This window comes from Branchiostoma floridae, chromosome 19 (assembly GCF_000003815.2).
Source record: "Branchiostoma floridae strain S238N-H82 chromosome 19, Bfl_VNyyK, whole genome shotgun sequence".
NCBI lineage: Eukaryota > Metazoa > Chordata > Leptocardii > Amphioxiformes > Branchiostomatidae > Branchiostoma > Branchiostoma floridae.
In genome coordinates, this window is record NC_049997.1 from 12,615,982 (window position 1) to 12,643,519 (window position 27,538).

Here is a 27,538-nt window from a genome sequence, read left to right on the forward strand (position 1 = left end):
AGTATACGGTCAGACCAAAGGAGCAAAGCTTATTTGGGGAGGTGACCGTCCGCCACTCAACAACTCTCAGCACCCGTGAAGCTTAAGGTAAGCACTAGCTGTTTGTAACATTTAGTTTACAAGTAGATAAATACGTTCTATCTGACTAATATTCAACACCACAGTTATAGCATAAAAATTATCTGAACACAGATTTGGTATGTCATATTGAAATTCTTCACGGCACGAAAACTGGTATTTAAGCACGTTCAAACATTTAATCGTCACATTTACCTTATGTTTAAGCGTGCTTAAATACCCGTCTTCGTGCCGTGCTTTTCATAAAGCAAAATAAGGGCCTATCCAGACGGTGCTTTAGTTTATCCTCCATTTAGCTATGCGTTACAGTGATGGTATTGGTGGGGGTCTCGTCTTGAAATCTCAACTGTATAATTTCTCCATGTGAACGTTAACTTTCTAGTCTCTGGTAATGGAAGTCATTACTAGTCAACTGTATGGAAATCAGCTCTTACAACAAGAAGTAATGGACACCGTTTGGCACTACAAATCTTTGAACCGTTTTTGTCTGGCCATGCGAAAAATTGGACCTTTGCTCAAGAGACTATAAAAAACAAGGGCAAAGTAAGACGAGTCACATTGTATGTTGGGTCATTGCACTCGTCTTTCAAACAAATAATACTCATATGTCGATCTTTGTACTATTCTCAAGGTGAGTAGTGATATGCCACTGTACAACATTGACGGCCTTGACTGTTGTACCGACTTTTACAAAACAATACCACACTACACTGCAGTATTGCATTTTTCCTGTATATCTGTTTATCAGCAAATGCAACAAAGCACATTACACAGACTCTCAGGTAGTGTTGCTGATTTTGGAAAAGTTTGCAAGTAGGGACAGATAAATGCACAGGAATGGTAATATAACGTTACAGATCACTAGCAAATATCAATAACTCTACAACAATTACAATAACAAGTTATTCAAAGTCAGTCTACAATCTATTTGGTTGAGTTACCAGAATTTTAATTATAATTGCGTTATATATATATACACCAAAATAGTTTGTGCACAAGTTTCGAGGTCAGATGTCATCTGAAAGAAAAGGCTGTTTATATACAAAAAAAGGTTGGAAAGTCCACTGACTACATCACAGATATCAAAGGATATTTTTCCTGTATGTTCTAGTGCTAGTGACAAAAGAAGCCCAACATGAGGTCCGCTGCAGCTGTTTACCTTGCCTTGTTGGCGGTGTTGGTTGGAGTTGAAGGTAACCTGATTGTCAATATTTCTACATACTGACCTGGAGGGCTTTGATAACCATATGAGTCTCGTCAGCGCATTTTATGTTGACGTATTCACTATATGGGTAAAGTTTGTAATCTACAGGACTTAGGACTCAGAGCCTGTTCTATGTTTCTATGTTTCTATAAATATGTGGTGAAGGAAATAAGTGACACTACCTGTTTTGTATTGTAATAATGTCACGCAGTCCATGTGACACAAACTCTCATTCTCCAGAGTTCTATTAGCAGGGGCATCATCAGCGGGAAAGCTGCAAGATGCGAGATTTACTAGTATCCTACGGTCCCATTTGCACCAGTGCCCGAAGGGCTGTATCCCCGGCCGGGTTGAAGCCACAAATTTGTCCCGGTGGACTGCCGGATACCGCGGGGTACTTCTCACTGTGCTCACGATTAGCGTTCGGCGTCTATTTGTCACCCGGCCCCGGGTTGATTTTAACTTGGCCGTGCCCAAATATAATCGGTAGCCGCAGGGTATCAACAGGACACGCCCGAAAGTGAAAAAAGCTCGTAAACAATCCGGTAGGCCCATTTTTTGCCGGGGCGCCGCAGGCGCCCGGCTTTGTCCCCGGTTTAATGGTTCGTCCTTGGATGGGTCTGCTATGGTCGCAAAATGTACCGTGCGTTTTTACGACAATTCTCAGCCCTTCTCAGCCCTTCAAATAAACGCAATGTACCGTGCGTTTTTACGACAATTCTCAGCCCTTCTTAGCCCTTCAAATAAACGTTGTAAGAATACTGTTTATCCATGACCTCTACTCGTACAGAAAACATTGCAGCGCTCATTAGCAAAGTCTAGGAAAGGAAAATGTTTCTTGATTTGCAGTAAAACACTGGTCATGTAACATTTGAGGAGTTGTCGTTAAATCGCACGGTTCATTTTGCGATAGCGTTGACGGGTCCGGGTATTTAGCGGAATAACCCGGAATAACCCGGAATAACCCGGAATAACCTTAATAAAGGATGAAAGCTACCGAAATACAGTGTGCTTTGATAAGTTAAGATCGCAGAATGCAATATTTTGGCATAAAATAATGTATATATGGCCATGGGAACAAGAAATATTACGGTTATTCCGGGTTATTCCGGGTCATTTCGGGTTATTCCGGTAAATACCCTCACGGGCGTTGACGGTGCGGAGGAGGTGAGATTTTTATCGTACAGAAATTGGTACAGTTTGTAAAGTTATCTTTCTGGAATTCGGATGTATTAAAATATAACATTACATTCTAAGGCGTAGTGTCATGTGAGTAAAATGAGCACGACATTTGACGAAAGATTTTGTGGAGGGTATACAGTCAAGTTTATTGTGCAACGATTGGAACAGTTTACGTGCGGGTGGGAGGGGGGCGTGCGTCTATATATGCAGCTGCAGGAGGTCCTGCAGGACATTTTCGATCGTAAGAGTAACGTACAATTTGAAAAGATAGTGATCATGAATTCGGACACATTGAAACATATTTCCAAGGAACGGTATATAGTTTTTTTAGTAAAACCAGTGTGTGGGGATTGACGAGAATTTAGATAGTTTAATGGTGCACTGTGCTTGAGCCGATGCGAGGCATTATGCAGGGCATTTTTGATTGTAAAAATATCGTACAAGTTGAAAAGATGGATCGGATTCTAATACATTAAAACATACATTTCCAAAGAATAGTAGAAAACAACGGATTGTAGCTAACTGTTAAACAATCAGCAAAGCAGTTGGCAAGATGTCACACCTGAACTTTTGTAGATTTTTGCTTTTTGTTGGTACTAGTAAGATGTTATGTGATCAAGACAATATTTTCTTTCTGTTTCAGTGACGCCTTAGACTGTTCTCTGCTATATATACAAGTGACACAGTAATATACAGAAACTTACAGCTAGCAAAAGTCTGTACTCAATAAGATTTTACACAGTACACATTTATACTTCTTCTGCTGAAATCTACGCATTACATTTTGCATCCAACCAAAGAGGTTTGAAAGAGAGTCCTTGATCCAACCAAATTAGACCTTGAGACCTATTAACAGATCATTGATCACTGTGCATTTTGCACATACCAGACTCAATCGTGCCACTGAGCACTGCATTTTGCACACACCAGACCAATTGTGCCACTGAGCACTGTGCATTTTGCACACACCAGACCTATCGTGCCATTGAGCACTGTGCATTTTGCACACACCAGACCTATCGTGCCATTGAGCACTGTGCATTTTGCACACACCAGACCAATCGTGCCATTGAGCACTGTGCATTTTGCACACACCAGACCAATCGTGCCATTGAGCACTGTGCATTTTGCACACACCAGACTCAATCGTGCCACTGAGCACTGTGCATTGTGCAAATAAAGTCAAGCAAAGAACACATATATTGTGAACAATGTGTGAATCTATTTTATCGGGAAAATACCACCAAGGTGACATCATTTTCAGTGGAGATAATAGAGGCAAACAATGCACTGCAAATGCTTTAATGGCAGTTGTTAACCACAGTACTTGCAGACAAGCAATTACCTGGACAAGTACAGACCTTGATGGTGTACTTTTTCAAGGAGATGCACTATACACCTACATAAAACCATCACTAAGATCTGGTGTGGAGTTCCTCTCCGTTGATGATATTCCAGACTATTTGCAACTTTACAACAATACTGTACGTGTATCAATAAAAGAGTCTTACACTGGAGACATATTTGCCACAGAAGCAGTCTATCCTTATTACACCTTAAAGAAAGCCCTAGAAGCAGCATTTGCTGAATCCAACACTTGTCTTTTCATAACAGCACATGGAATAACTGGTTCAACAGTAGCATTGTTGCACGCTGATAACAAGTATTTTGTTTATGACTCACATGCCAGAAGTCCCATAACAGCATTGCCAGATAGCCATGGCACTTCTACTTTAAGCATGCACAGTTCAAACAGCAATCTAGTTTCATTCTTGCAACAACTTAACTGGAACACAACATGCAATTTTGAGGTTGTCCCAGTACAAGCAGAAAATGTTTTCTTATCAGTTGAACCTACTGGTATACACATTATCAATCTGACTAGCAATGTTTCTTCTATGATTGAGTCAGAAAACTGCTTTCAAGTTCAACAACAACACACATACACCTTGGTTAAACCAGAGTTTGTATCTACGAAAGAGAACCTACAACAACCAAACACAGCATTTCCATTTGCACCACATTGTAACCAAAGTACTGGGAAAAACATTGTGCCATGCACCACAAGCAAACATCCAAGTGCTATGCCAGAGAACAGGAATGAAGGCCTCTTGAATCAATTAGTAATGTCACCAAATGCAGCATCAAATTTAAATGATAAAAAAGTGCAAGGTCTTGCAATCCAAAGCGCAATATGCAAGGACAAACAAGAAAAACAAACCTATCAACAGAAGACAGAGAGTCTTGCAGAACAAAGAACATCATACAAAGCAAAGAAAGCAAATGAGACCTGTGAGCAGAAGAAAGAACGACAATGCACATCCGGGACCTCTTCCCGCCTTTGGCTGTGGTCTCGCACCGGAGTTTCTTTTACGATTTTTATATCCGGCACACAGCGCACACAAGGGATACAATTCCGCCCACAAAAGTACGCCGGAAAATCCAATTATACCAGTGAACAAAGGTTTCCAGCCAACTTCCCATAGATTTTAGATATAAACTTCTAGTTTAATAATGATGCACATTTTACTGGAACACAACATGAAATTTTGAGGTAGTCCTTCCAAATGCGCCCCGGCCAGCTTTTTTTAAAAGCTTTCTTGTTCCAATTGTGACCGAAACATGCAATGTTAGAAGTCTCTATCAAACCAGGGATTTCCTTTACTTTCAGCCGAACATTGCGACTGGCAGCCTGTCTTCCGAATTTTGCCCGGAGTTGGAGGTGAGAAAGCGAGAGACGTTTGGACCGCTGGCTTCTCCAAAGACTTCGGGTCCGACCCCCTGCTCTTCCCTGCAGCCCACTTCAAAAGTCCGCCGGTCGAAGAGTGGGAAACCCTTGGCGTTCAGCTGGTGTGCTTAGCTGTATTACTGTTAGGAATAGACTATAGTATTCTTTTAACGACAGCCTTCCTTCTCATTTTGTAGTGTCGTCACAGAAAGTAATAACTGTTGTATCCAGTATTGATTCTGCAAAGGGATCCGTAAAATGGTTTATGAAGCACATCACGACATCTTTGTGTCGTTTTCTTTGTATTTGCTACTCAAATTAGTAACTTATATTAACAGTAACAGTGCCACATACACTGTTCAGACAGAAGGTAAAGGTTGTTTTACCTCCCCGACCGAAGTCAGGCACCCATTTTTACACCAGGGTGAAATGAGGAAGGTCGTGTAAAGTGCCTAAAGGGCACAACGTTGTGGGCACAGCGGGTATCGAACTCGGGACCTATAGATTCCGAGCCGAACAGTCTTCCAGTTACGCCACACACGACGCCACTTTGTGTCGTTTTACAGGTGAAGGTGTCCCTGTACTCGTACAGACAGGGAACCGAAGTGCGCGAGTTGATCTTTGACGGCAGAGACGCCGACAAGCTCAGTTGGTTCTCCAAGGAGAGACTCATCTCGTCCCCATGGACCGACCTGAGAACGGAAACAACCAACGTGTTCTCGATCCCAGGGGAAGTGGTGAATCCCGAAGCCCCAAGGTACGCAATAGGCTCTTTCATACTTCCGACTACGCATGCGTGGCGACAGGGATTGTGGGTAATATGCCAAAGATGAAGTCTCCTGAAATATCAACAAAACACGTCTGAACCTTGTTATTCCAATCGTCAATCTGGTCAAGGTCAAGGTCAAGGGTCTTCACCTTTGACATATTACCCACTATTCCTGTTGCTACACATGCTTACTTAGAAGTGTGAAAGAGCTTATTGAAAATGTTGAACACGATACTGGTTTTCACTCAGAATCTACAGGTTCTGTGTTAAAATTCCGGACAGGCTCTGATAATTTGGGTGATGTAAATGGTTTAATTCAATGTCCCGTAACAAAAATCTTTCAGGAGTTTCTATATCAACCGAAACTATGACGGCTGTCCCAATGACAACGGTTGGCTGGCGGTGGTGGAAGGCGGTACCGTGTGTGCATGGGAGAAACGTGACAAGCGCGTGCCACACATTCTGTTCTCACGGAAGTCCACCTACGTCAACTGGACTACAGGTCAGCTTCTAGCCTGATAACCATACCACTGGGGGCTCCCCTGTATCGCTACAGTACTGGTAGTGTTGCCCCTCCATCCAGGCCCATTAACGCCCCAGGGAATTGTGATGGAGATTACTTTACTCTATGGCTCCCCGGGATCTCTACGGTGTTGATAGTGTTGCCTGTCCGCCCAGTCTTACTAGCGCGCCCGGGAATTGTTATGAAGATTACTTCGTTCTATGGCCGACTGAAATACTTAAAGGCCTATGCTTAGTAGGACAGAATCCGGTAACCCCCCCCCCCCTAAGAGGTAAAGTGTTTACGAGGCTTATCAGTCTATTAAATTTGTCACAATACCATATGGCCTGGCAAGCTTACATTTTGTACTTTGCCTCAAACAAACAATGGTCCATAATATCTTAATATGGCCTGTAAAAGTATCTAATGATTAATAGTATCAAATGACATATCATTGACTGGTTGCGTTGAGTAAAGCTGATTCAGTTTACATCCCTGTGGATTTCGATGGGGTGGGTTAGAATCCCACCGCTGCCACCATTGTTACGGAGGGAGCACAAGGTCAAACAATGTCTACACACAAAAGCGTGCCTCGACATCATTTTTGGAAACGCCTTTTGCTTGCTGCCTGTCCCCTCTTCCCTCGGGGTTTACTTTGACAAATGTATAATGACGTAATAACAATGGCTATGTTTTGCTTATACAGGTGGTGATGACGTGGGGACTGCTGACGTCATGGTGGTCTCCATCAAGACCTGTGGTCACGTGACGGAATCAGTCGAGGAGCACCCTCTACATCATCGTCATCATCATGAGGACGAAACAGCCAGCATCGATGCCTGAGGATAGAACCTCCGTGGGTCACCCATGTCTCATTCTTTTTATTGTTTGAGGGTACAAAAAATATCATACTTTTTCAATAAATGGACAATTCTGACGTTTGCCATGTTTCTTTTATGCAACTGTTTATTGATAACGTTGACATAACCTGCTTAGAAGATGACCATCACCCCATTGATATTTCCTGAACAATTCATACATCAAAATAGCAGATGCAAAGGAAAAAAAGAACATGCATGACCTAAAATCAAAGATTTGTTGAAGTTGGTTCGTTATCGTTTGTTTGTCCCTTATTAGCCTCCACTGCAGTCTTCTAGATCGCTCTCTGTTCCTCTTTCTCTTTACCTTCTTTTCCTCTCTCGCACACCCTACACCTCTGCGCCGCTGTGAATGCAAAATACGATGTCTCTTTACTCCTCCACTATTTGTTTCGTCTGATATCAACTCAGTCTTTTAGGTAACCTCTGTATTGACATTCGCCCTAAACACACAATTTCTGGCGTTTTTCAGCCCTGTATCTAATATCATTTCGCTGCAAATCACCAACGGTATGAACTCAAACCTGGACCACAGAAACCCGTTCATCACTTTTTTTCCCGTGTACTACCATGTTATCGTGTACTCAGAAGATCCTAGACTACGATTTCAGGCGTGAACACTCGTTTAGAGGGCATGGTACGTGATGGAGGTTTATAGTGCCCTTGTACTACTGTTAGCAAGTCCAGGTGGTTGTGTTTTACTAAATGTTCCTACACTTCGCTGGCACTGCATGCATGTATGATCAAAAGGGCATGTCCCCTTGTCTGCACTTTACATTTTATGACGCATGTAATTTTACAGTGTGTCAGAAACTAGAAAGATTTATCGACTAGCTCACAGGAGGGGCTTCCTGTGACAAACAAAAAGGAGCGAAGTTTATTGCTTCATATACTGTCTTCAACAGTCTGTAGACGATGAGGTCATTGAACATTGGGCCCTAAACTTTTCAAGTTCTTCTTCACCCCTTGAATTTATGTGTTTCATTGGTGTATGTGCAAACACTCCGACAACTTGAGTACACTTAGTAGTCACGACAAACCGACCAGTCGATGAAAAATATGTACGAATTCTAGATTTTTGAGAAAGGTTTTTAACGCTAGGTAGGAAGTTATTTACCTTCCTATGTAGCATTTCGACGTGAAGTCGTAATACACAATGGTGACTTCTGTTTCAGAAAAATGTGATGGTTCGTTTTAGACGCTGACAAGCTTTCAGGGTTGGTCCAGGTAGGGAAACAAAGCTTTTAAACACATGCACACAAATTCGATACAATCGTAATCCATTATTATCGTTCCAAAATTGGCACTTAAAGTTTGGAAACTTTGCTTCGTCTCTCCGTGGTCACATAAAATAGAAATCTTTATTGACTCACGACAAAAGTACAGCGACTGTCGTAAGGTCTACATATACATGCATAGCAACTACTTACAGTACAACTAAAAATACATATATGGATATCTATAGGTATGAATAAGTCAACATATTGGGTCTAGCATGTCATTTACACTATTGGTTCTACGGTATAAGCATTCGTGGATATATTTGCCTACTTGTACACAGTAAGGGTATCGCCTCTCAGAATTAACTTGGATTTATCTATTGAACAGAGAGTAGTAAATTCTTTAGAGCAATCGGAAAGAAAAGTGAACAGCTTTGTGCGTTTATCATTATATCGTGAACAATCCATAACAAAGTGACGCTCATCTTCGATCTCATTTGGGCAGAATGGACAAAACATCTGGTCACGGGGAATTTTAGTACTAGTATATCTTCCAGCTTCTATCACTGGTATCACTTGCACTGACCCGAAAGTAATATTCCAGCCAAAAGTTAACATTCTCCCCAAACACACAATTTCTGGCGTTTTTCAGCCATGTTTGTAGATCTCTCTGATATCATTTCACTGCAAATCACTAACGGTATGAACTCAAACCTGGACCACGGAAACCCGTTCATCACTTTGTTTTGCCGTGTACCGTACTCCCACGTTATCGTGTACTCAGAAGATCCTAGACTATGATTTCAGGCGTGAACACTCGTTTAGAGAGCATGGTACTGCCTTGGTGGAGGTCTATAATGCTCTTGTACTACTGTTAGCAAGTCCAAGTAGTTGTGTTTTACGGAATGTTCCTTTGAACACTTCGCTGGCACTGCATGCATGTATGATCAAAAGGGCATGTCCCCTTGTCTGCACTTTACATTTTATGACGCATGTAAATTTACAGTGTGTCAGAAGCTAGAAAGATTTATCGACTAGCTCACAGGAGGGGCTTCCTGTGACAAACAAAAAGGAGCGAAGTTTATTGCTTCATATACTGTCTTCAACAGTCTGTAGACGATGAGGTCATTGAACATTGGGCCCTAAACTTTTCAAGTTCTTCTTCACCCCTTGAATTTATGTGTTTCATTGGTGTATGTGCAAACACTCCGAGACCTTATGTACAGTTAGTAGTCACGACAAACCGACCAGTCGACGCCAATATAAGACCTAGTACCTGGGTAACTTTCACACTACAGGTTTTTCCAGGGAGGCGACCATCCAAACTTCGAAGAGATCCCGTTAGGGAAGCGACTCCGAGAAGCGAGACTGACTGATCATATCGACTGACAAAGGTGAAGGAATCCTTACTTTTTTTCCAGCATATAGAACGGTTATATACATTGCGCGATCGTTGTACGATGATAATCTGAGGGCATTCTTGATCTTAATCTTATGATAGTAGTCCTTGTGCCCCAACTGCTATGTTTCTTATACGTAAAAGGCTGTCTGCGATACCTGTCGGTGGTTGGTTCTCACACGAATTATACGACATCCAAATCGTACGACTAGCTACCCACGATGAAGGTGACGGCGCCGTTTGTAGAACCCGTTGCGGGGATTACTAATACCCCTGTCACATTGCGCGAAAATCGATAGGACGACGAGTCTGCGAACTCTAAATGATACTTTCAGCAGGTAAATGATACTTAATACGCCCGGTGTTTTCTCGATCAGCGCGCGATTTATAGTGATCGTCGGCGATTTTTAGGAGTCGCCCGGTGCTCGCTGTGCACAGAAGCAACTTATTAATACCCCTGTCACATCATATACGATCTTCGGACGTACTTCGCGATCGCTGGAAGGTCGGCCAATTTTAAGATCTTCAGAGGGTCGTGCGTATTTTTCGCCCAAGAACTGCCGGCGATCAGGAAAAATCGCGAGATGGTCGTGAGAAAACCGGATGTCTTACTCACGAAAATGTCATTTAGAGCTCGCAGAATCGTCGTCCGATCGATTTTTGTGTAATGTGCCTGTGATCTTGGAGGCTGTGAACGCCGACCGGACGCTTTATATTGTCAATAGCACATAACAACGAAACCCGAATAAGAAGTAACGTGATACAACCTAGTAATTAAAGCTACATCATCTCACTAAGAGTTGTCAGTTCCCTTGACAAACTTGATTAGCTTGATGCAAGTCATTTATAAAATGTTAGCACAAAACGGTGCACACACCAATTCTTCCGCGTGACGAAAGGGTCTTGAGGGTTTTGGTTTGAGTTCGAATTTCTCATAATCTGCTGCGAAATGGCATGTAATGCTGGCATGGCTGAAAAGCGTAAGAAGTGATGTGTTTTTGGTGAACATCTGTTTGTCTCACTTCCTTGTATTACTACACGTTAACGTTGGAATTTATTCACCCCGTTGACCCAGATTCACCGTCTATGCGTTCTGTGAGCCGTGTTTCTATGCCTCGCGCGTCGGGTTGTATATATATATATCGGTCATTTTCATGACAAAACTATAGGTGATGGATTTATTTCCACGTCAAAATTCCCATTTTTTCGCATATTTTTTTTTACGTGAAAAAAAACTATTCTCTCTCAAAAATTACGTAAAGTAGAGCGGTTGAAAAAACTGAAACCCGGTCGTTGTAAAGCTGGAGGGATGCCCTTCATTCCCATACACGGCTTTTCTGCTTCAGATGTATTTCCTGGAAGAGACGGCCTTTCGACTTGAGGGTGCGCAGCCTCGAATTGAGACCCCAAATAAACTGGGGTGTGCACCGATAATACATGACGTCCAAATCAACCAATCTACTCCCAGTTATGACTTTCTCTTTCAACTTTTGCGACCAATGTATGACATCCACTTCAATGTACAATGGTTTTTTAAAAATAGATTAATGGTATTCAATTGAACCGATCTTGAGCCTTTTGTGAGCCTGAAAGTGACTGAGGTTGGGAACGGACCACTCCAAGGCTAAGCATAAAACAACTATTCTCCAAGTAGATGCTGAGACAGGCTAACGTAGGCCGGTGTGACAGCGGGGGCGAGATCACTAGCGTTTTCGCCCCCCTTTAACGTTTTCGCCCCCCCCCCCCCAAGAGCAGCTGGTTACTACATATTACAGGTGCGCTACCTGGTACTATACTGCACCTGGGGAGTAACGTATATGGTGTGTTACCTGGTACCTATATGGCACCTTATTACCGTACCGTAAGATGTCCTACCTCGAAAGTCGATACTATATTGTTCGGTGCAAACATGACATTGAAATGAAAAAGACAATTTTTGCAGCTGAGGTGGCATAAAAACAGTGCTACTGCGAACGTATAAATCAACACCGTCTATGGTACGGAATACGTCAGCTATATGTTTTCAATATGTCACAGTGTTTTCTTTCTTGTGCTGGAAACATTTCCAAAGCACTAACAAAAACACACGTGAATAATAGTTTCTCATTATAAACACTATCTACGCGCAAGTTGATATAGCTATTGCTAAATGCTACACAAACACTGGTAAAGTACTAGTCTTAAGAATCACGTGTAAATGCATCAGTTCCTAAATACTAGAAAAAACAGTCATGTTGGAGGTGAAGATATCCCTTGGCCAGGTGCATATACCAAAATGTGCGTTATTCTGATTAATACCTAATATTTGCATAATTAATAAAGACATTACATAGTTCTTTTGTGGTCACATCATGGTAGAAACTTCATATTGGAGATATATAGGTTGCTTGAGGACAGGTGAATACAATGAAATACATCTTATGTCAAGACTCAGGTATATGCAATAATGGGAATACAAGGGACCCAACCCTCCTTGTCTGAAACAAGTTCAACTATCTTATTACCATGTACGTAATTACGTTAATATTGATACTATGAATGGAGTTATGTATCAAAACCATGTCCTTAATCATTCTGAAACTGCATTTTGTGATTTATACCAATCAACTTCTAAAATGTCATTAAACCCGTTTTTTTTTTGGGGGGGGGGCGAAATCGATAAAGGGGGGCGAGGTAGGGGGGCGAGATCACTAGCTGGGGAGGGCGAGATCGCTAGTCACACTGGTATGCCTGGCCGTTGGTCTACCACGAAAGGGTGGCCCTACTATTTAACACCGTGGTACACCTGCTAGGACATTTCCATTCTAGCGTTGGAGTTTTGATGAATGAATGGATGAATGAAAGACTTTAGTACATTCATGCCTCGACGGACTAGGACCATTTACCAGTGGTACCTTTCTTACAGGTAGCTAATGAGATTTTGTAATTCTGTTTCTTTCTTCTCCTAGATATAGCAGTTTGTAGTAGACAGAACGGGCTGAAGATGACTCGTCACTTTGCGCTTGTCCTGGCTCTAGCACTCCTGACTTGGGGCGTCCATTCAGGTATAACCGCCTCCCATCACACGGGAGAGAAACAACGTAAACTGGAAGTAATAATTCAATTTCATTTTTGTCGTTATGCAAATGACATTATAATGTGCAAATTTTGTATCCCACAATGTACCTTGCCACAATATGAAGGTAAGCGCTAGAATAGTAGCGTATGTTAAGCGAAAATCCACTTAAGGGCAAATTTATGATAATCAATTTGTGTCACAATCGCATTCCTTTCATGATTTCCTTGTATGAGAACTTCAAGGTATTTATAATGTTCTTGCAGAGCCCGTGTCTAACGTGGGCCAACAGGGCAAAGGACTGCCGCTGGAGGGGGCCATATCCAAACTTGAGGAAAAGGAGCTTCTCTTGAAGGAACTTGAAGGTACGTACTTCATCTTATTGCACAGCTCATCACTGCACACATCAATGGACAATGCATAGCAGCAGTCTTTGTACACAATCAAGTGTTTTATTCAACGGACGTTTCGGTGACCGTCTCTCACCTTCCTCTGGGCAACTTTGGAATCAGTTTGACTTTAGGGAGCATGTCGTGAAATAAAGTTAATGGACTGTTTCTAACTTTAATGTGTATAAAGTAGTCGGTTGCTTTTTTAACAGAGTTAGCTAAAGAAGAAGTCATGACCGACGGCAGCGATGGTACCAACAGCGTCGATTACAACATGCCTGAACTGGCAGAGAAGACGACATCTGTACCGCTCGGTTAGTCCATATTGATTTGACTATATGGATGACATCCTCTGGGAACTCCAAAACTGATGCGAGCGTTTGATTAGAAAACTTTTGGTGAAAAAATTGCCTTCATTATGAAATCTAAGTGGTTAGGAAGGTTGAACAAATGGCCTAACACATAGAGTATGGTATTCCAAATAATAGATCCTTCATTTTTGTTCTTTCACATCTTCTTCTTGAATATACTTTTGCATTCTGTGACATTAGTATCCGCATGCTTTACATATGACACATATTTGTAATATGTAAAGATATTGTTAATCGACCATGTTTCTCCCAGAACCCATGTATCCAGACGACCAACCGGCAGACGAAGATGAGCCATTATCCAACCTTCAGGAAGCGAAGATTCTCTTGAGAGAACTGAAAGGTATCATTGTGCCCTTCTGGAATTCCTGTCAGCAGATAGGGTGCATTTGTGTGCGTAAATGTGTAAGTGGACAGCATACTGGCCCGCCATGTTTTTTTTAAATTTTGTTTGTTTGCAATATCTAACATGTAACTTCAGAAGTTGTGGATGGATCTCACTGATATTTGGTATGTGTGTAGGTATGGGGAAAGCGAAGGTCAAATTCAATATTGCTCCCCTTGCGGCTTTCTAAGGTACTACAGTGGAATTTTCGGCTTTGACTCATGTTCTGAACATACTGTGGTCATGCGTGGTAGATAGCTCTAAACAATTAAAATAATATCGCAGGTGTCTACTCTTGTCTAAAACTAGTAAAAGCTAACTCTAGGTTCTGGGTTATTGGGTTCGACTCCTTTTTCAAAGACACTCACTGTGGAAAACGAAAGATCCCACCTTTTCTATTATGTGTGGGCTTTGTGATGTTAGAAGGAGAATGTTTTTTTTTTGTCGGTGAATGTTAAGAAGTTTGGATGGAATTTGGTGACCTCTTCAAACAGCTCTTTTCTTTCGTGATCGTAGAAAGAGCAGTTTGACATAAAATTCGTCTTCCACCATGTTTGACCTGCACTGTTTGCAACTTCTTTTACACACAGGTAGCTTCTTGTACCGCCATCTCTCAACAATTCATGCATATGAGGACCTTACTTGTGTAATTATATGACAAACATTAATTTTATAGTACGACGTTCATAAAAAGAAAAGACAAGAATCATTTGACGATGGTACTATATCTTATTGTTTCAAAAGCAGCTTAAATCAAACATCGGATATCTGATACTTTATCTTCATTTAATGTCATAACACTACTGAATCTATTTATTTATAAAGATATAACCATGATTGCTTTGTTTTAACCGACTAATATGATATTGTCTCACATAACTAGCCGAGGAAGAAAGAATGACCGAAAACAACGATGACATGTCCGTACTTGCCGAGAAAAGAACTTCTGCGTTGGTCGGTGAGTGCAATTAATATTGTTACCTCCATGAAATGTCCTGAAATGTCATGGAGGTTATATTTTACCCGGCGTTTGTCTGTCTGTGTGTGTGTGTGTCTGTGTGTAAACAAGATAACTCAAGAACGGCTGGGTGATTTGGTTTCATACTTGGTGTGTTGGTAGTGTGTGATGAGAGCTGGAAATGATTAGATTTTGGGCCCCCTAGCGGCTTCTCTTGGTACTGCAGCGCAAATTCCGGGTTTGCTATCTCGTGTTTTGAACAAGTTATGGTCACGTTTTTGGGGTGTTAGATAGCTCTTGGGCTCAGGAATGAGTAACATAAGTTTGGGCCTCCTAGCGTCTAGTTTTGGGATAGCAGGGGCATTTTTGTCAAAAACTTCTGAAGACGATAACTCAAGAAGGGAACAACGGATTTTCATTATTTTTTGTATGTACATACCTTAGACAATGTTGTACAAAATGACATGCTAATTATGCAAAATTGAAGTAAATGTGCATAAGTCATGAGAAGATTCGATCATAGCAGTTTTTGGTATGTATCTCTTGTCCCTGGCGTGATATGGTCGTGAAATTTCGCTGGTAGATAGCTTGCAGCGTCATGACAAAGTGGGGCAGGTTTCAGCCCCATAACATTTAATTTTGGCACTGCAGGGGCGTTTTTGTCAAGACATTCCAAGAGGATAAAATATAAGCAGAAACCAAATATGGTAATGAGGAACTTATTTGCATAATTTATGTAAAATTTGCAAAACCGCATTATGATTGATAATGGGAATCTTTACAGAAATACTTCCTTCCTCACACAGGAAGCGAAAGCCGTGGGTACATCAGCCTGGGTTGCTGGAAGGACACAGGCAACCGCGCCATTCCGACGCTCGAAGGGTCAGATCCGCGCCTAGATGGCACATACGCGGCACGACCCAACGCTGTAGAGAAGTGTTACCAGGTAGCACGTTCTCGTGGTTTCCCCATGTTTGCTGTACAGCATGGCGGCTGGTGTGCTGGGTCTGCTAATGGGCTCAGCACCTACAAGAAGTACGGGCCTTCCACAACCTGTGCAGCGGACGGCAAAGGCGGGCCTTGGGGGAATCAGGTCTACAAGATTACAGGTTAGAGTCTAGTCATTTGTGTACAGGTAGAAGTGGATTTGTTTATTTTGTCCATCTCTAAAGAATGAAAAGCCACTAAATAAGCATTTATCCTTACCTCATGATATTTCCACATGTTCAATCTCCCTTTTTTTCGAACTACCGTATCAATTGAAACTTTTCTTTGGCCGTACTTTCGTGCATTTCAGTACTTCGTATCAGTATTTTTATCATTAAGGAGAAATGAAATCAATCTGCTTTGGTGCAGGATTTTAATTTTAATTACCTTCGCCGAGAAGGTTATATTTTGGGTAGCGTTTGTATGTTTGTATGTATGTAGAAGACCAGCATAACTCAAGAACGCCAGAATGGATTGTATTGATATTTGGTATGTTGGTAGGTCTTGGTGAGACCTGGAAACGATTAGATTTTGGGCCCCCTAGCAGTCTGTTACGGTACTGCAGCAGAACTTCCTGGTTTGATATCTCAAGTTCTGAACATGCTGCAGCTATGATTTTTTAGTGGTAGACAGCTCTTGATGCCGAGAGTAAGTGGTTTACGTATTGTTTTAGAACTGCAGGGCAGGTTTAGTGTCAGACTTTAAATGGGAATAACTCAAAAAGGGGTAAACGAATTGTTATGATTTTTGGTCTGTAGATAGCTTAAGTGATGCTTCATATAATGAAATATCAATTATGCAAATTGGTATCTAATTTGCATAATTAATTAGGAAATTTTATGAACACGCTCAGTTCCATTATAGGACCATTGCAACGTGTGACATTTGTAACTGAGAAGGAGAAGAATATTGATTGATATATATTATGCAAAATAAAGACCTAATTGGCATAATTAATGAGAAAATGCTATACTTTCATTGTGGTAAATGACAGTAACTTCTTACTTGGTGAATTTGGAAGTTATGTACAGGTGAACATCGTTGAACATCAATTATGCAAATGAGATCCTCATTTGCATAAATCATCAGAAAATGCGATAAAAGCCTTTTTCTTAACATAGATTGTGTACGTCTGGTGTCTGGTAGAGGAGATAATCAACTGATATAATTTATGCAGATGAGAACCTTATTTGCATAATTAATGACAAACAATTAAAACAGCAGTTGTAAAGAAAGGTAGGATTATTTGGCGAAGGTATGGGGTCGTGGAACTCTAGTTGTAATATGTATATGTGGTAGGATGTTATGGTTACTCTTCTTAAATTTTTTATGTTTGATTTTTTCGTGCAACTTACACTGTGACAATTGTAATACCGGTGGATGAAGAAAATTTGTTTTCACGTTAACTCATGCTTGATGGTAAATTCTGCGTTGATTTCTTAAAAAATATGCTGTTGTTACCTCCATGAAATGTCATGGAGGTTATATTTTACCCTGCGTTTGTCTGTCTGTGTGTCTGTGTGTTTGTAAACAAGATAACTCATGAACGGTTGGGTGGATTGGTTTCATACTTGGTGTGTTAGTAGTGTGTGATGAAAGCTGGGAATAATTAGATTTTGGACCCCCTAGCGGCTCCCCTTGATACTGCAGCGCAACTTCCGGTTTTGCTATCTCGGTGTTCTGAACATGCTATGGTCACGATTTTTGAGTATTAGATAGCTCTTGTGCTCAGAAATAAATGACATAAGTTTGGGCCCCCTAGCGTCTAGTTTAACGATAGCAGGGGCATTTTTGTCAAAAACTTCTGACGAGGATTACTCAAGAAGGGAACAGCGGATATTCATGATTTTTGGTATGTAGGTACCTTAGACAATGTTGTACAAGATAAAATACTAATTATGCAAAATAGGATTACATTTGCATAATTAATGAGAATATTCTATCATAGCAGTTTTTTCAATGTATCTCTTGTCCCGGACGTGATATGGTCTTGATATTCATGTCTTAGATAGCTTTAAGCGTCATGACAAAGTGGGGCAAGTTTCAGTCCCCTAACATTTAATTGTAGAACTGCAGGTGCGTTTTTGTCAAGACACTCCAAAGAGGATAACTGCAGAAAGGAACGACGGATTGCCTGCATTTTAGGTATGCAGGTAGCTTGGGCAAAGATGTTCATAATGATATGCATTTTATACAAATGAGGACTTAATTTGCATAATTAATGAGTAAATTGTATAATTCCATTGTTTGCAATAACTGGACTTCGATAAATGAAACACTTGTTAATTATAATCAGTGGAACATATGCAGATATCAAATATGCAAATGATGAACTTATTAGCATAATTTATGCAAAAATTGCAAAACAACTTAATGATTAATGATCTGAATTGGGAATTTTACTTGTGACATGTTTACTGTACGTTTGTCAATGATGAACAACACCATGCATTAATCATGTTAATATTAAGTCATTTGCATGAAATTAACAAAAGCTCTAAATATTCATGGAGGTATGAGGTCGCCGAACTCTAGTTGTATATGTATTGTATTTGTTTATTTTGTCCATCTCTAAAGAACGGCTGGGTGAATTGTTTTCAGACTTGGTGCGTTGGTAGTGTGTGATAAAAGCTGGAAATGATTAGATTTTGGGCCCCCTAGCGGCTTCCCTTGGTACTACAGCGCAACTTCCGGGTTTGCTATCTCGTGTTCTGAACAAGTTATGGTCACGATTTTTGGTGTTAGATAGCTCTTGTGCTCAGGAATAAGTAACATAAGTTTGGGCCCCCTAGCGTTTAGTTTTGGGATAGCAGGGGCATTTTTGTCAAAAACTTCTGAAGACGATAACTCAAGAAGGGAACAACGGATTTTTATTACTTTTTGTATGTAGATACCTTAGGCCCCGTTCATGATGCAAAAATTAATGCGGATGCATCCGCATTTTTGGCCGATGCGGATAAATTTCTCATCATGAATGCTCCGAAACGGATTTGATGCGGATTTTTCGGGACCACCTCGGGAGGTGGATTTGAAGCGGATTTTTAAAATCCGCATTTGCGAACTGTCATCATGAACGCAAATGCGGCGTGAATCCGCATTACATCCGAGTAACTTGGGGTCAAAGTTCGCGCCGTGACGCGGGAAACTGTGAAATTTTAGCGGTCACTATGGCCGCATCTCACTGCAGCCAGGCCAAGGCACAAAACCTTTCGTCGCTGCCGCCTCGTACGTTCCCTTCCGCGGGCACACAGCATTTTCAGGAAAAACACTAACAACAACAGCTGGGGATCCGCCATCTTTTTCGCAATGTTCTGTTGTTGCGTAATGTTCTAATTCCCTGACGCGGATCTGAAACGGATTGCCCGTTGGCATCGTGGACACAAAATGTAAACTGTTTGCATGCGGATCATGATCGGATGGACACACATGCGGATGCATCCGCATTAATTTTTGCATCATGAACGGGGCCTTAGACAATGTTGTTCAAAATGACATACTAATTATGCAAAATAGAAGAGCATTTGCATAAGTAATGAGAATATTCTATCATAGCAGTTTTTCTATATATCTCTTGTCCTGAACGTGATATGGTCCTGACATTTCGCTGGTAGATAGCTTGCAGTGTCATGACAAAGTGGGGCAGGTTTCAGCCCCCTAACATTTCTTTTCGGCACTGCAGGGGCGTTTTTGTCAAGACATTCCAAAGAGGATAACTGCAAAAAGGATTGACGGATTGGCATCATTTTAGGCATGCAGGTAGCTTGGGCAAAGATGTTAATAATGATATACATGTTATGCAAATGGGGGCTTTTTTATAATTAATGAGGAAATTGTATAATTCCATTGTTTGCAATTACTGGACTTCAATAAATGTAACACGTGTTAATTATGATAGATGGAAAATAAGCAGAAACCAAATATGGTAATGAGGAACTTATTTGCATAATTTATGTAAAATTTGCAAAACCGCTTTATGATTAATGATGGGAATTTTATAATTGTGACATGTGTACGTTAGTCAATGATGAACAACACCATGCATACATTATGTTAATGTGTTAGTCAATGGACCCTTCCAGCCGAACACCATATCGAACAAATAGAATCCCCTGTTCTATTTCGAATGCTCGGTCAAAAACAGCCCTAGTGGGACAGGAATGGCCAAGAGGAAAATGCTATGCCTTTTTTGTTTTACTACACAGGCTGAATATAGTTGTTTTGGGAATTGTAGGCGCTACATAGCATTACTTTGTTCCTGGGCAGGATGCACATGTAAAGCAATGTACGTAGAAGAGACGGGGCTCTGCACTAGCGGACTTTAATTGTAGTTGGATCTTATATTTGGCATGTGGTAACGGTTACAAGCTCCCTCTCCGCGAGTGACCGAGCTGCTTTCTTCTTAATTTGTTTTTTCTCCTTAGCATGTATGCACATGCCATGCATGCAACAAACGCGGTAGAAAACCTGTCACATATATATACTAGTACATACCCAACTTTACACCTGCATCGACCGCGTGTCAGAAACCGGACATTCTTGCCCACCAACATTGTAATATTATGGAGCGCCTCTCGCTTCCACTTTGACTGAAATTATATCGCCCTTACGGCAACTATAAACGTCTCCTCCTTAAACGACTGCACCAAGTGGATGTAGACTTTAACAAAGAATGCATAGCATTTTTCTTTCGCCCGTTTTGAAAGGATTTCAGGACCCCAAGAGCTAAACCGAAGTTATACGGTATCCTCAGCTTAGAGCGGCGGCGGCCATGTTTTTGCAACTCGCGCCGTTTTTGACCGAGGTTTTGAAATAGAACCCGAGATCGAACAGGGGGCGGGGCTTATGGTGTTCGGTTGGAAGGGTCCATTGCATGAAATTTGCAAAAGCTCTAAATATTTCATGGAGGTATGAGGTCGCCGAACTCTAGTTATGATATCATTGTCATTGATATCGTGCACATATTTTTATGATATCATTGTTATTGATATCGTACACAACATTTCAAATTCAAGCGCATATACCTTTATTTTCATTCCTCATTAACTATGAGTGTTCCCAAAATTATTTCATCAGGCTGGTATATCATAGGATAGTGGAGCTTTCTTTTGCATAACCAGTAATGGTTATGCGCTTATTTGCCCCGTTAATATTCGCATCAACTTACAGATGTCATTATGCTATACCGATTTCATTGATTATGCAAAAGTTCTTTATTTGTATAATTTGCATTTTAGACAATTTGCAAATGTCGAAAGTATGAGCCCAAAATGTCGAAAGTATGAGCCCAAAAGCTAATGACAGAAATAATTTACACTCAAACTTTCTTTAATGAATTTTAATTCATTTTGCTCCGAATGCTTCTCTTCTCTCAGAAACGAGGTGGGAGTCCATCGCTGGACGGCTTAAGTTCGTATCAGTTGGGTCCAACGGCGTCTGGGGAGTGAACGGCAACGATGACATCTATTACCGCGCTGACACGTTTGAAAATGCAGCGTCTTCGGGCAGCGGTTGGGTGCACATCGGGGGTAAACTGAAGCAGATCTCATCAGGACACTCAGTTTGGGGTGTCAATGCCAACGACGACATCTACATACGACAAGGTCAGTATGATTTTCCCCGGTATTTCCACTGCAACAATCCTCTCAAGAAAGTCACCAGCGATTTTACACGTCAAGCAACTAACTATACCTGCCCGCAATCCGTCCGTTTCGCCGCGTTTAAGCGCTGACATAATACAGACTAATTAAGACGTAATACAGACTTTCAGGAGATGTAACACTTACTTTGTAAATAAAGGACGTAAATAAAAAGGGCGTAAACAATCACCGCTTGCGGTCCTGTCAATCACCATGATTGACGGCGGCAAAGAAGCGCGTCTGGGATATCCAGGATGAGCTTTGGTTTAGAGCGCTTTTAGTATTATATAATAGATTGAAGCACATTTAGGATGCAGGCCTATCCCAGATGTGCTTCTATCCTAAAAGCGCTTTTGGGATAGAGCACACTTGGGATAGTACAAGATCTCACGATTTCGTTTCTTTTTAGGCATATCATCCAGTAACCCTACAGGGACCGGATGGCACAGGGTTGGAGGGAAGCTCAAACAACTGGACGTCAGCTCGACCGCAAAGCAGCTGTGGGGCGTCAACAATGGAGACAACATCTACCGGCGGACAGGGATCACTACAGCGGAACCAAAAGGTTACGGACTTCATCTTTTTTGTTGGCATCCATCTGTCTCGGAAGACAATGGTAGACAGACAGTTATTACTCGGTGAAGAGGGTTGTGCACGTCCTTCTCCACCCTCTCGTCTACTGGCGCACTAAGTCTCACAGGGACAGAATTGCATGCCATGTGTGTGACGGCTCCAGCAGATGCAGCTTTGTTGTTCGGAGTATCCGTCTCCTAGGAGAACTTCCAACCAAGGATGCAAGGGGTTCCTCCTACCCCTGAGTCGTGTATAGCGGGTGCGTCATGCCCGAACATGCCCCTATGGCCATAAAGGCCTGTCACTTCAACTAGCCGCAGCTAGGTACTCATTTACACCTGAGTTAGATGAGAAAGTCGTGTAAAGTGCCTTTCCCAAGGGCACAAGATCGGTGACATGGCAGGATTCGAACGCAGGACCTCTTGAGCCGGAGCCCAACGCTCTGCCGATTGCGCCTTGCGATCTCCTGCGGACTTGAAATCCATCTTTTAATTCATAACTCTATTCATACAAGGGGATTAATTCATAACTTTACCCATACAAGGGTATTCAAGCTATGTATATATATATATATATATATATATATATATATATATATATATACTTGTGGCATATCCACAAGTGATTACAAAAATGTATTTTCAAGCCTCTTTGACACCGATAGTGGCTCAAGTTCACCATTCTTGTGGTTGCCATGGTAATAGATGTAACGTTATGCACGTATTCAAAAGAATTCAAGATAGCTATACGATGTACTCATGGCGTGGTTTTCTGGCGTTTGGACACTCTTGGTTGTTGCTTATAGTAATAGAAGTCTTAGTAGACTTTTTGTTTAAAAAAAAGACGTATAGATTAACACTATGGTGGCGTTTTGTCCGCTACAGGTACAGGATGGCAACCTATTTCCGGCAGGCTGAAGTTCGTGTCTGTTGGTCCTGCCGGCGTGTGGGGGGTGAACAGAAATGACGACATCTTCTACCGTACGGGAACCTTCGGGAACGAGGCGTCTGCAGGCAGCGGTTGGGAGCACATCGCCGGGAAACTGAAGCAGATCTCGTCAGGGGACAACATTGTTTGGGGAGTCAACGCCAACGACAATATCTACGTTAGAGAAGGTCAAGATGTGAATCATGAATAACAAATTTGATGATTCTTGTTAATCAAAGAGCGAAACAGTTCATCCAAAAGTTGTTACTCCTTTGAACTTTTGCGGCCATATTAAACAATTTTCAAAAGAACATTCTGAAGATAACGTTGATCTCTTCTCGTTGTATAGACTGGTAACACAAAATGATGTTTTTCTCTGTAAGCGGGCATGTGTTTAATTAATATTATAAGCTACCATGAAGAATTTTATGTCAATGGCCAAGGCCCCTTATTCCAACAATGCACGTAATGCAGTACTAATTATCACACGTTATTTGTCTAAATATGATTTTCAGGAACCAGGTGGGTCATGTTAATATTTTACGGGCCTTGACCTCTGGCATTGCCCATGATTCCCTGGAACTGTGAAGAAGCGTTTTATCTTTAGTACTCATTTGACTTGTGTGGATTGACGTTTGAATTATATGAAAAAAAACACACACCAGAAAACTAGTATTAAATAGACTTGCTTTGTTGTAGCCTGACTACACACGCCTTACTTCAGGTGCAATTACCTATAGAGAGGACAAGCACCTTTCTCCACTCGAAACAAACGTTCCTGACGAATGTCGGACACTTCGGCACATGGACACTTCGGCCCCCTGCCAATCAGGACATTTCGGCCCCAAGCCGAGGACACTTCGGCCCCGGGTCCAGTCCACGATACAGTCAAACCTGTCTATAGCGGCCACCCAAGGGACCGGACAAATTTGGCCACTATAGACAGGTGGCCTCTGTATAGAGGTGGCAACTTGTAGATAAAATACCCAAGGGACCGACAAAAAGTGGCCACTATGGACAGGTGGCCCCTCTGCAGAGGTGGCCCCTAATACAGGTTTGACTGTAGTTATCTAACACGTAGCTCGAGTTGACTAAATAACGTATAATTTTAGGGGGGGGGGGTCGTAGTGGTTATGGCTGACACACGGAACAAACATGTGTACAATGTATTATATCAAGGAGGTTATATCACATCCTGTATAACCTAGCGGGGCCGAAGTGTCCTCGGTCTGGAGCCGAAGTGTCCTGGACTTGGGGCCGAAATTTCCGGGCCGAAGTGTCCATGTGCCGAACTGTCCCGATACCTTCCTGACGACTGCATGCATTGTCCCCTCCCCAGGAATAAGCTCGAGCAACCCTGCGGGAACTGGCTGGCGTCAGATCCCAGGGAAACTGAAGCAGGTCGAGGCCAATCCAAGCGGCAGCCAGGCGTGGGGTGTCAACTCTGCAGACAGCATATACCAACGTGCCGGCACCGTGTCAACATGCTTACCAGGTCTGCTGACAAATAAAATTTCTTTATATCCCTCGGATAGGACGTTAAATGGAGGTCCCGTGTCTGGGGAGAGCCATACCCCAGGCACGTTAAAGAACCCGCCACACGTCCGATGGTTGCGATGGTGCGGTGTGAGTGGTCCAAAACCTACAGTACCTTGGCCGCACCTGGGGCAATTACTGTCGTATTGAGGTCACCTGAGTGGCGCCGAATGGCAGCTCGCTCCAGACCCTTGCGATTTAGCCCCGCCTATTGTAAGCTCCTCGCAATTCAGCCCCTGGCTGCAAAGAGTGAGTAGTCGGCCCACCCAATAACAATAACAATAACAACCTGTCACAGCCTTAGTACACAGTGCTCGGTAGTACACGCATTATGAAAGCTTGGCAATGAAAACGCATTGCCTTGGCGACGGAGTTACGGTTTATATGTATTAATGCACATCTGTCGTTATTGGCGTGTTTGTTTTGCAGCCAATTGGCTAAATTTTATGACAATTGATTATATCAATCAACTTGAGATTTGGTTAGGAAGACTGGGCGGCTCCTCTTTCAAGTTATATAGCTTGGAATGGTTGCGTCACAGTAATTCTCTACTATTTCTTTTGTGATGTCCAGGTGCTACAAATGATGTAGCGTCTTTTGCCTGGTCAAATCAAGGAGGTTTAAAAATATAATGCTCTTTTCCTGAAAAATGAACACATGGACAGCAAAAACCTCTGTAATTTTGATATAAAAAACGCTTGTTAAAATTGTGACCGAAACATTAGACTAGTTAGATTAGGTGCAATGTTAGAAATCTCTATCACACCAGGGATTCCCCTTACTTTCAGCCGAACATTGCGACTGGCAGCCTGTCTTCCGAATCTTACCCGGAGTTGGAGGTGAGAAAGTGAGAGACGTTTGGACCGCTGGCTTCACCAGAGACTTCGGGTCCGACCCTTTGCTCTTCCCTGCAGCTCACTGGAAAAGTCCGCTGGTCGATGAGTGGGGAACCCTTGGCGTTCAGCTGGTGCGTTTAGCTTTAAAACTCATTTTGAAATGACGTCATTTGAATGCAAACCATCTATGATTCTTGGCGCCTCTCCATGTTTCCCAGCATGTGAGGGATCCGTAACAGCAATTTAGAGTAAAACATCACATCTTTGTTTTACAGGTGAAGGTGTCCCTGTACTCGTACAGCCAGGGACTTACCGAAGTGCGCGAGTTGATCTTTAACGGTAAAGGCAGCGACAAGATGAACTGGTTCTCCCAGGATCGACTCATTTCATCTCCATGGACCGACCTGAAAACAGAAACAACCAACCTGTTCTCGATCCCAGGTGAAGTGGTGAATCCCAAAGCTCCAAGGTACGCAATGAGCTATTTCATTTTTTTCTCGACTACGCAAGCGTAGCGACAGGAATTGTGGGTAATATGGCCTTCACCTTTGACATATTACCCACAATTCCTGTACCTACACATGCTTACTCGAAGGTGTGAAAGAGCTCATTGGAAAAATGTTAAACAAGACACTGGTAACCTAGTGGTTAGGGTCTTTGTCTCAGAAGAGCTTCTGGATCAAAATCCCGGACAGGCTTCGAGGATAGGGCGATGTAAGGGCGACAAGTTGTTGTTGTTTAATTCAATGTCCTTTAAAAATCTTTTAGGAGTTTCTTCATCAACCGAAACTATGGCGGCTGTCCCAATGACGCCGGTTGGCTGGCGGTGGTGGAAGGCGGTACCGTGTGTGAGTGGGAGACACGTGATCAGCCCGGTCCACACATCCTGTTCTCACGGAAATCAACTCACGTCAACTGGACTACAGGTCAGCTTCTAACCTGGTAACCATACCATCGCGAACGTCCAGTGCCTCTACGGTGCTGGGAGTTTTGCCTGTCTGCCCAGGCCCACTAGCGTCCCGGGGAAATTTGGCACGGTAATAATCAGAAAGGACAACTGGAATGCTAAACTGAAAGGCTAATCAGTCATTTTCACATGACCTGACACGTATACATTTTGCCTTAAGTAAACAATGGTCCATCATATCTTCATATGACCTATGAAAGCATCTAATATATTAAAAGGGCGTTACTTGTTGTAGCACGGGCTTTTTGCGTATAGATTCAGTTTACAGTCCCGTGAATTTCGACGGGATTAATTAGAATTCACCGCTGCCACCATTGTAACAAAGAGAGCAAAAAACTCAAACTTTGACTACAGCATAGGAATTTTCTTTTACACAAACAGTTAACCTCACCTAATCTGATGTTTCGATGCCTGTCAGACATCTTCCTCAGAACTGCTAACTGGAATCCTGCTTCTTGTCAGCTTAGGTGAGATTGACTGGTTGTGTAAAAGAAAAGTCTTATGTCCTATGATCTAACAACTTGATGAAGTTATTTTCGGAACTGACTACAGCAGCTCCGCATACAGACGCAGAGTGTACCTCGGCTTTATTTTTGGAAATGCCTAAAGATGAAGTTCAATTAATGCCCATCCCTCTCTCCTCGGTGTTTACTTTGACAATTTTTTAATGACAATTACATTGTCTTCCATATACAGGTGGCAATGACGTGGGGTCTGCCGACGTCATGGTGGTCTCCATTAAGACCTGTGGTCACGTGACGGAATCAGGTGAGTAGCACTCATCATCGTCATCATCATGAGGACGAGGCAGCCAGCATCGATGCCTAAAATTCGAGGATAGAACCTCCGTGGGTCAACCATGTCCCATTCTGTTTATTGTTTGAGGGCAAAAACACCATACTTTTTCAATAAATGGACAATTCTGACATTTGCAATGTTAACGTTTCTTTTATGAAAC

The 27,538-nt window shown here is 42.1% G+C and overlaps 3 protein-coding genes across 3 annotated transcripts; all 3 read left to right on the plus strand.

The window, feature by feature from the left end:
- Positions 1 to 1,175: 1,175 nt before the first annotated feature.
- Positions 1,176 to 7,352, plus strand: LOC118407208. The gene is made up of 5 exons (XM_035807639.1): positions 1,176 to 1,271; positions 5,136 to 5,314; positions 5,759 to 5,949; positions 6,306 to 6,463; positions 7,170 to 7,352. The coding sequence occupies exons 1-5, from the start codon at positions 1,214 to 1,216 to the stop codon at positions 7,304 to 7,306; spliced, it is 723 nt and encodes a 240-aa protein (XP_035663532.1). The 5' UTR covers positions 1,176 to 1,213; the 3' UTR covers positions 7,307 to 7,352.
- A 2,509-nt stretch (positions 7,353 to 9,861) lies between these two features.
- On the plus strand, positions 9,862 to 14,350 carry LOC118406496. The gene is made up of 6 exons (XM_035806555.1): positions 9,862 to 9,955; positions 12,909 to 13,004; positions 13,282 to 13,380; positions 13,617 to 13,718; positions 14,029 to 14,118; positions 14,298 to 14,350. The coding sequence occupies exons 2-6, from the start codon at positions 12,944 to 12,946 to the stop codon at positions 14,348 to 14,350; spliced, it is 405 nt and encodes a 134-aa protein (XP_035662448.1). The 5' UTR covers positions 9,862 to 9,955; positions 12,909 to 12,943.
- On the plus strand, positions 14,047 to 27,508 carry LOC118406746. Its single transcript, XM_035807045.1, has 11 exons — positions 14,047 to 14,118; positions 15,044 to 15,118; positions 15,925 to 16,227; positions 21,478 to 21,705; positions 22,151 to 22,306; positions 23,199 to 23,429; positions 24,581 to 24,736; positions 25,566 to 25,744; positions 25,889 to 26,082; positions 26,382 to 26,539; positions 27,277 to 27,508. Exons 2-11 carry the CDS (start codon positions 15,058 to 15,060, stop codon positions 27,354 to 27,356), a joined length of 1,746 nt encoding a protein of 581 aa, XP_035662938.1. The 5' UTR covers positions 14,047 to 14,118; positions 15,044 to 15,057; the 3' UTR covers positions 27,357 to 27,508.
- Positions 27,509 to 27,538: the final 30 nt, after the last annotated feature.